The 10,089-nt window shown below is 45.8% G+C and overlaps 1 protein-coding gene across 1 annotated transcript; it reads right to left on the bottom strand.

Annotated features, from left to right (window-relative positions):
* Positions 1–3,606: 3,606 nt before the first annotated feature.
* TMEM35B (transmembrane protein 35B) lies at positions 3,607–9,793 on the bottom strand. Its single transcript, XM_033157678.1, has 3 exons — positions 9,664–9,793; positions 6,591–6,771; positions 3,607–4,476 (listed from the first exon to the last, which is right to left on the bottom strand). The coding sequence occupies exons 1-3, from the start codon at positions 9,769–9,771 to the stop codon at positions 4,346–4,348; spliced, it is 420 nt and encodes a 139-aa protein (XP_033013569.1). The 5' UTR covers positions 9,772–9,793; the 3' UTR covers positions 3,607–4,345.
* Positions 9,794–10,089: the final 296 nt, after the last annotated feature.

The following is a 10,089-nucleotide window of genomic DNA, read 5'->3' on the forward strand; positions in this document are numbered from 1 at the left end:
TATGTTCATATGCAGTTTTACCAAGCATACGCGTTTTTGCAATGAAATTTTCTTTAAAACAATGCACTTTTGTATGCTACTTTTCACAAATATGTGCATTTTCATGGACACCTTAATTCAGCATACACATTTTTGTTCCATTATTTGACTGTAGAACACCACAAATTTGGAGAAGTGCACATTTCAAAGGACGGCTGTATTTCAATTCTTGTATTGTTTCAGAAAGTGCAAATTAGGTAGGTAGGTTCAGCTTTAAATGTGAACTGAATGTGATTTTCCCCCCAATCCCTAGTGTGGGACGTCCACTGCAATTCCACTTATAGCTTACAACAGGAAAGCAAGTGATTTTACAGGACCAGGAGGAGCCTTCAGTCTGGAAGCATCCTACATTTGTCAGATCTGCAAGAGGACGTCTGGAGCCTCTAGCCTAGTGCAAAAGAAAACTATGGCAGTGACAGAGACAATGAGGACTCTAAAACAACCCCTTGTCCAAAGTAACTGAGATAACTGGGAAAACTCCAGGATTCAGTGTGTAGCAGCTTAGAGGATGGGGTGTTGATACATTTTCCTTCCATGAACATCAATGAGGAGTGATTGGTGCAGATTCCTCTGCCAACTGGTCCATGTGAATGGACATCCTGAGGACTTTTTTTGACACCTGAAATATTATCCAAGGAACCTCATGACAATTTAAGAGGACTTGGCTATTTTAAAATGTCATCGGTGTCTCTGGATCTGAACAGTTGCTGACAGATTTCAGCTTCTTCAATAAGCTAATGTGGTCCCAGCTTACAGTACAATCCTACACTTGTCAACCAGTGACGCAGAACCACTTATTTCATAGCAGGGTCAATGGTGTCATCTCCCAGGCTATTTGCCAGTCTTCTGCTTGTCAAATTAATAAGCATTCCTCCAAGAGCAGCACATCAAATAAGCTAAGCAGATGAAGCGGTAGGGTTAACTTCATCTCATTTTGAAAAATTCCAAACTAAGCCCCAACCCTTTATTTATACCAACCAACATGCCACAAGAGAGTAAGCTTTTGCATCTTTATCGGGAACAGCAAAATGGGAAGAGTGAGAGAAAAGCTGGCTTGATATGGATACAATCATGTAGTGAACTTTTTTTTTCTGTAGTCTAGGAACCTAGCTATGAGGGTATGACTTCAGGGTTGTAATGAAGGGGTGTCCACTACACAACGGACATCTACTCAAAAGTTAGCCCTGCCAAGCCCAATGGAGCTTACCCTGGGAATCTAGGGATAGAATTGTAGCCTTCATCACCACTGTGTAAATTATTGCGTGCGATTTGTAGCGCCAAGAGTAAATTCTTGAACTTACTGGTAGCAAAAAGGGATTGGAGAAAGATTCCCAAAAAGGAGAAGAAATTATCAGACTGAACCCAGTGGTTACTTGCTCGGATCTTTCTCTCTGGAGAAAGGTTGGTGGTAGAATTATGAGGCTATCCTAGCGTGGAACTGAACACCACTCTAAAAAATATTACTTGCCAAACTACACAAATGAATTATTCTAAGATCAGCCCTGGTATTATATATTTGTATTCTTTCTATAGGCAAAAAGGACTAGACTGGCACTGGAATGTGAGATTTGGCTTTGTGACTTTCTCCTTAAGAGGGGGGAGGCTATAACTGGTTTGTCAGAAGTCCGTAAGAAAGCTCTCTTAGACTGACAAGTTTCCCTATCAAAAGCAGAACAAAGTAGGCCTCCTTGAGAAATAGAAGGGAAATCTAGACAAGGCACGGAAGGCCTCTGCCAAGAGCCTTGCTCTGTCACCCAGCAACGGCGAAATGAGCAAATTGGCCTCATCTCTGGAGGAGCCCATCACACCTGTTGCAGACATTAAAAATATCCATTTTATCCTACATGGAGGCAGGACCAGCTCAAGAGAGGCTGGTGCCTGAAGCTCAGTCTCACAATGTATGACCTTTTTCAGAAGAAAGCTGCCCGAGGGAAAGTGCAGGGTACCTTCCTCTCATTGCCATGGTGAGACAGACAGGCTCCTTCTTTTTAAGGAATTAAGCACATTTGCGAGCATAGCACAACTTCATCACACTCACACTTCGCTACTTCAAAGCAAGCAAGCAAGCAAAAATGCCAGCTGCTTATCCAAAATGATGTGGTGTGCCTCCCACAGAGCCCAACTGTTGGGATGACCTGCCCACCCACAGACCACTTGGATAAAAGAGGTAGCAAGAGTCTCGTATTTGGGCTCCACGACTACCTTCACTTTGGATCCCTATTTGAAGGGCTGCCAATGTTTTAAACTGGCTCAGCCCCTGTGCCTTTAACATATAGAGGAAGTGAATAGGCAGATGGCTTTCCTGGCATGGAGATAAAGCAGTGAGGAAACATTCATTTGACCCATTTCCATCTCTTCTGCCCAGCTTCACTGAGGGCAGGTGTGTCTCCTCTTCAGCCTTCCCTCCACCCGCAGCTCAGCTCTTGTTAAGTTCCTAGAGTAAAGGACAACGTTAGGGCGATGCTCTTTCTCCTCTCAGGCCAGATAAGATTCATGATGTGTTTTTAATCTTGCCTGCTGACAACCGGCTGTTTCATTTATTTACTTTTTAAAAAGACTCTGCCCCCTTCCTCTAACGCTGGCTATCAGAACCTCTGACGGCATCCCTTAAAAAAAGAAAAATCGAAACGACGTTTTAAAAACCAGTCAACACTTTAATCACCAAGAGGAGTCAAAAGAAACAGAAAAACATTGCCCCTGCCAAAGCAGATCAGTAATGCCAGCACCAGAAAAATATATCATGACTGAAACAAGATGGACTTTGGCTGGTTCTTAGATAACAGTGCCTTGTGCACCTGTCTAGTAAAGGACTTTGATCATCATAAAGCGGCCACAGTAAAAGTCCAACCTCTGCTCATTTCATGCCTAATCTCTAGAACAGGGGCGGGAACCCGTGACGCTGCAGGTGTTTTCTAGCCTTCAACTCCCATCAGCCCCAGCCAGCATGGCAAAAGGACTGGGGTGAAGGGGGTTGCAGCTGGAGAGCCTCAGCTGGTCCCCATATTCCTGCCCTGAGGGGGAAATCTCCTGCATAAGAGCCTCTGGTGGCCATCTCAGTGGACAGGCAGGTGGAGAGGGGAGATGGTGGGACCTTAGGTCCACAGCAGGGCGAGAGCTTTTCCTCTTCTGGCGAACTTCCTCCCCCACCCCACGTTCATTGTGAATGCCAAAGAGTATATAAGTGCAGGAAAGTATTTGTCACCCTTTCCAGAGGCAGGCTTGCTGAGAAGCACTCTCCCAGCAGGCAAATACTAGGGGAAAGGCCACAGCGCTGCCTAAGATGCAGAAGGTCCCAGGTTCAATTCCTGGCTGAGAATGCCCTGCCTGAAATCCTTGAAAGCCACTGCAAGTCAGTGTAGACAATACTGAGATAGATGGACCAATGATCTGATTTTTAAAGGAAAGCAGCTGTATCTTAGTGGACAGACCACAGATCAGTGGTAGGGGCAGCTCTCACATAGTAGCCAACAAAATCCTTCAGTGGCACTCAATGAACCTCACAGAAATGGTTTGCCCTGGGCCATAAAAGGGACTGTCCTGTGCCAGGTTATGTTTTTTAAAGTGTGCAAGTGTGCTTCTATTTTCTCCAAAGGATTACCCAAAAATTATTTCACACATCCCACTCCATTTCCTTCCTCCACTTCCCCAAGCTATGAAATTCATAGATTAAGGCAGCACCTGGCTAATTTAGCACTTATGCCAGGCCTAAGATGGGAAACAGGGTAACTGAGAAAGACCCAAAGTCTAGCTGCCATCGATTTACAGCAGGAGTAGAGAGCCATGCTCCCCGCCCCCAAGCATCTCTATCTGGCCCTTATGACTCTGCTGGTTGTGCTCCCACCCCACCCCAGTCCTCACTGGCTCTGCTTCACACCCATTATTGCCTGATAGAAATAAGTCCCTTAACTCTGACAATTGTCTCTGGCTTGTCTGGATGGAGGGTAAAGAAGGGATTGCGAGTGTGTATAGAAATTAACCTACAGTACAAAGGTAAAAACTTCATTTGTTGCTGTGCCTGCTTTTGCCTGTGGTCCCTGCTCACCACTGGCATGTGGCCCTCAGAAAGTCACCCAGGAGGGAATGTGGCCCCTGGGCAGAAAGGGGGCTTCCTCCCCCTGATCTATGGTGATTTCAAGGTCACAAACACCCCCTGGATCATACACCCACAGGACCCAGTTTATACCAAGATTAAAAGGACCGAGCAAGGGGAGGACGGGTGAAAAGCACACAGACAAAAAAGGGCCAACAAGAGATTTGCTGCCATTTCCGAACTCTCCCCTTCTGTCCTCTCCAGTTCGACACCCCCTCACTCAAACTTTGACTTGGTGGGTCTCTCTCTTCCCCGGATATTGAGGAGAAGCAGAAGACCCAGGGAGATAGTGGCCGGGGCACACATGGCAATCGGCTCCTTCAAAACCAAGAGGCTGTAGATGGCACCTGCAAAGAGACAAAGGGGGAAATATTAAAAAATATTAATTGCAAAAAGACCAGGAGATTCATTGGCCAAACGACTCTCCACCCTGCGGCAATCTCTAGCCTCAACTTGCCCCTGTTTTTGTATGTTAGTCATAATTGGGAGTAGATCCCCTGAAATTAATGGGCATCATTAACTTAGATCCATTAATCTTAATGGATCTACCTGTGGGACATTATTGCAGTCAAACCCATTCATGTTTTGCCAGATAGGCACGTGAAGGGACTAAGGCTTACATAGCTTTCCGGTAAAATTTGCTAGAGAGAACTCTGTGAAATCACTTTGTCTGCCTTCGCAGGAATACTTCCTGCCTAGGCCTCTCTTTCTTCATCATGCCAAATTTCAACCAAAAATTAAGATGTATAAAAATAAATCAACAAGAGTAAAAAGAGACCCACTGTAGAAGCGGGTTTTTTTTAAAAAAAAATTAAGACAGCTAGATAATGAAGTCTCCAGACATCCCTTATAAAGCAGGGACCCTACTTTTCCTGCTTTAGAAAACTTTAGAAGAAAGTACCTTCAGCTCCTAGTCTATGCACGCTTACATGGAAGTAAGCCCATTAAACCTTCCCTGGGACTTCTGAGCAAATATGCATAGGGTTGTGGTGTTAAGGCTGTTTGTTCCTTGGGTCAGGGGCCTGCTTTTTCAGGCACATGAAACTCTGCTAAACATCATGCACACAGTGATGCTGATGTATAGAAGAAGAAGAAATGTATCCTACTGAGAAGCATCAGCCTGTTTGCCAGTCTCGATATACAAAACTGCTTCACCCAGTTGCTGTACAGCTTTCCCTTCACCACCACCACCCTCTGACTGGATCTCCTGGCTCCTTCAGTCAGTTTTACCCAGAGGAACTCAGGGGCCTGATAAAATCCAAATGCAGCTTTAAGGGAGCCAGGAGTGATAATATCAGTAGTCAATTATCCAAAGCTGGAAAAATGGTACATCTTTTTTTTTAAGGTTCCAGGCAGTTGGTATCATCATGAAGTAGCATTAATTAAGGTCAGGGTTTTGAATAAAAATAGAATTTCCCAGTTGATGTGAGGAACTTTTGCAAAGCAGTGGCTTAATTAGCAAGCAACATGGATAACTAATTAGCAACTGGTGCCCCCTACTGGAACATGCACAAACAGACTCACACTTTGTCATGCGCAGAAGCTGGGCAGCTTACAGTGTCACGTTTATTATTTCTAACCAAATAAAACATCAACAGATAAATAATGGGGATTGAAGAGCTATATTATAGGCAGTTTCCTTGTGAGGAGAGCAAATGGTGCCTTTTGGGGGGGGGGGTTCAATTACAGGTTGAGCAGACAAGAAGCAAGCATCTCTGAACTGAGGCAAGCACTGCTTCCCAAGCAAGATCAACTGAATGCCTTAGAAACAATTTTATGAGGTAGGACAGAGCTCAAACTCAAGTAATAAGGGGGATTTCCTTGGTTTTGAAGCTATGTGAGAAAAATGCAGGCTTCTGTGCTTCTGTAACACAGTTCAACCTGCTGAACTGAGATCTGCTTTTACTAAAGCCAGAGAGTAATGCTTAGGCCCTCCAAATGTTGGCAGACTCCAAAGCCCATCAGCCCCAGCCAGCAAGGCCAATGGGAGTTGCAGTCCAACAGCATCTATAGGGTCACAGGTTCCCCATTCCTGACCAAAATGATATATTATGCTTAACCCAAAAACCAATATGGCTGACACCCATTATTTATAAACATACACTTGAAAAACAAAACACACTGTTGCCTTCAGCCCCAATACAGCCTCATCTGTAGCTGAGATCAGAAACACTCAAGAACGAGGACCTTCAGCCAGACTTCAGCTCCTGAAGAACAGTTGTACTTCAGTGGCAGGGCATCTGCTTTGCACACAAAAGGTCCCAGGTTCAGTCCTGGCATGTCCGGGGAGCGCTGAGAAAAGACTCCTGCCTGAAGTCCTGGAGAGTGGCTGCCAGTCAGTGCAGGCAATACTGAGCTAGAAGGGCCATTGGTCTGACCCTGTATAAGGCAGCTTCCTACGTTCCAGCAGCCCCTCTACACCCTGCGGAGGGGAAACAGCCGACCCCTGCACAGCTCTTACCTATCATGACGATTGTGAGCACAAAATTGCTGATTTCCTGCAGCAGCTGAGGCCCAAAGGCCAGGAGCAAACCAGCCGCCAGTTCTATCCAGCCCACCGTTTCCAGGTAGCGGATCGGCTCTGGTTTGTAGCCAAACTCCTTCAGAGGAAAGGCGTCGGCAAACTGAACAAATTGCGATTTCTGGAATAGAGAAAAGAGTTTAAAAAGCGCCAGTGTGGTGTAGTGTTTAGGGTGCCCACCTAGGACCTCCTTGGAGGAAAATTGGGATATAAATATAATAAATCCATAAATCAATAAGTGTAAAAGAGGAGAGCTAAATGGGTGGTGGTGGTGGTTCAGTGGTCACCCTACCTTGCAAACATCCCCAGAAATAGGAAGTGGACCCATGAGTGCAATGGCTGCAAAGGGGTGAATGGCAGGTGAAGAGAGGAGCCACACAGGAAGTGCCCCTCCTTTTCCAGTGAGTGGTTGGCTCCTCCAAGTTACTCTCTAGGTCCATGTTTCTCAAATGTGGGTCCCCAGTTGTTGTTGGTACTACAACTCCTGTCATCCCTAGCTAGGAGGACCAGTGGTCAGAGACAGTGGGAGTTGTAGTCAAACAACAGCTGGAGACCTAAAGGCTGAGAAACACTGCTTCTAGATCAAGAGGGTACCGACCTATTTTGAGCTAGTTGGCACATCCGGAATGTTGAGAAAGTTATGGGCACTGGTCACAAAATGGATGCCACAGGAACATGGCATAACACAAAATGGATGCCATGGGGGCATAATGGCTGCCACATAAAAAAGAGCAGAAAAAAGTGACAGGGCCACAAAATGGTGCAAGCAAGCATGTCCCCATAGAATCATATGGTATACAAGTATCATAGAATCATAGAATTGTAGAGTTGGAAAAGACCACTAGGGTCATCTATTCCAACCCCCTGCAATGCAGGAATCTTTTGCCCAACATGGGGCTTGAACCCACAACCCTAATATTAAGAGTCTCAACTGAGCTATCCCAGAGTAATAAAAACCATCCAATAAAGCCATAAAAAACAGTGTTAATTAAACACTGTGGAAGGATGCATTCTTGATTGCCTGCACAGGGCTGGCAGAATAGACAACTTTTCAAAAGACACATTATTAGGGAGAAGTGTGCATTCAAACCAATATACTGTATTAGTGAAAATAACATGCAGAAATGAATTATATTATATTAGGGGAATTTGCAAGAATGTGCCTATTAGTAAACTGAATACATAAATATGTTTATTAAGAGCAATCTGTACAAAAATTATGAATAATTTTCATGAGGATCAAAAAAAGGAAGAAAAAGAATGATTGCTGCAGAAAAGTAGAGAACTGAATTTAAGACTGCAAAAATAAGAAATGAGAGAACCGACATGGCCAGATCCTTCCATCCCTCATGAATCTGCACCTCATTGCTCAAGCTTTTTCAGAGGCCCAAAGAGGCAGTGGTACACATGGCAGTGAGTTTATTTACACCCATATACAGGCCAAACTTAAAATGGAAGGGTCACAGCATTAACACTCCACGTGATCCAGCTCCGCTTTTAGGTTTGGGGTGGCACCAACACCACTGCGTTGGATTCAGCACAGATAGCAAGTCAAGACTTTGTGTCTTTCCACCTGCAAGGATGAAGACATCTTGGTGACATCCCCTCCAGCCACTGGGTGGGGAAATGTTGCAACTGTACAGTCACAGGCTTAGATTGGTCCAGAATGAAACTCTTCAATCCAACCCAAAAGTATTTTAGATACTGTTCCATATATTTGTTGTTCTGAATTGCACATTACAACTTTTTTGGCTTTCTGAGTCCATTGTTGTTGTTTTTTAACGGCAGGCTCAATAAATAGATTAATCACACTATTGTACAACTGAATCAATTATCAGTAGGCAGCATTTGATAAGTTCATGTTTACCCAAGCGAATCTGGTTTGGGGAGGTACTGGCTAGAGTTTCCTTCTTTTCGGTTGAATTCCCGCCAAACTCGACTAGTGAAACGGAAACGGCTCACAAAATTCAAACCCCAAACCGATTCGCGCCAAAACAAAAAAACTGTTTCAGCAGGCGCCCAGGAGAGGGCGGAGATGTCAGATTTGAACAAAAACCAATTCATCTAACCCTACTCGAATTATCTGGGGTTCTGCGATGGCAAAATAGTCAACAAGTAATCCCCAAATCACAGATTTAGCTCTGACACAATCCGGAGTCCAAAGACCACTCCAAAACTGTTAAAAGCCCATCCACACCGCGCGCGCATTTATATCAAATCCGACAGGCGGGAATAAGAGTTGCAGAAGCATTATTGATGGGCGGACACTGTGCAAAAACGATAAGCAACTGTCGCCTCTAACAGGATTGCAATACTCTACGTGCCCAACCCGATCCTATGCAAGTGCATTCGGAAGTATGCTCCACTTTGTTCAAGGGTGGGAGAGGGCTTACTCCCAAGTAAGCGTGCACGGGATTGCAACCTAAAGCGCCAAAGGAAATGCACACACGGGCTTTTATAAAATTGAGGCTGTGATGCTTTGCACACTTGTCTGGGAGTAAGCCCCGATGGATCCAATAGGCGACATACTTCCGAGTATAAGCGACCAGGCTCTGAACCGTGCAAATCTGGCACGTATACTCGTAAGTAAATCCGTGCACTGAGTGAAGAGTGAGCATCCTCCCTCCCGTAAAACCCCGCGACGTTTTTCCTCTGCTTAAGCATCGTGTCCCGGGAATCGGCCTGGCGAGGAATTCCCCCCCCCCCCTCCGCAGAACTCACTGGCGCTTCCTTGCGAGTAAACGCGTGCTGTGGGTGGGCTGCGCGCTTCCTCGGGAGTAATAAGCCTTTATTCAGGGCAAGCACGCATGAAGGATCGGTTGCCCGATTTAATAAAGAGCGGTGTTTTTGGTTTTTGGTTTTAATAGCCTCTGCGCAGCTTCGCCCACACCCTGTTGCAAGCAAAGCGGAGGAGGGCTCCTTTGCACACTTCCCCTTCTTCCCCCCACGCACGCAAAAAAAGCCATTGCTAAACCGTTTTCCCTTCCCCTGCACACCCCGATTCGCCGCTCACCAGCTGCTCATAAACGTCGCCTGAAATCTGATCGGTCAGCTTGACGACCCCGCAGACGGAAAAGAAAAGGCCCAGGAGCACGCGGATGGCGGAAAAGAGCAGCGCCATGGCTCTGGCTTCTCTCGCTCTCCTTCCCTTTCTTCGGCTTACTGGTAGCTGGGGCGGGGGAGGGGAATAAACACTGGAAACGGGGAGGGGAGGGGAGGAAATGCAGCCACCAAAAATGGGGTTTTTCCTTCTCTTCTTTCCCACCCACCTCTGGCCCCGGGAATCGAACCGGCGGCACAAACGCGACAGAGTTGGGTGAAAGATGAGGGTGCTGTTTTGCCGAACATACGGCTGCAAGTAAATAGGCGGTTTGATAAGGGCCTGGCACCTTTGAACGGGCGAGGGTGTCCCTAAGCATGTGCAGAGAGCTTGATTTAA

This window comes from Lacerta agilis, chromosome 8, assembly GCF_009819535.1.
Source record: "Lacerta agilis isolate rLacAgi1 chromosome 8, rLacAgi1.pri, whole genome shotgun sequence".
Classification (NCBI taxonomy): domain Eukaryota; kingdom Metazoa; phylum Chordata; class Lepidosauria; order Squamata; family Lacertidae; genus Lacerta; species Lacerta agilis.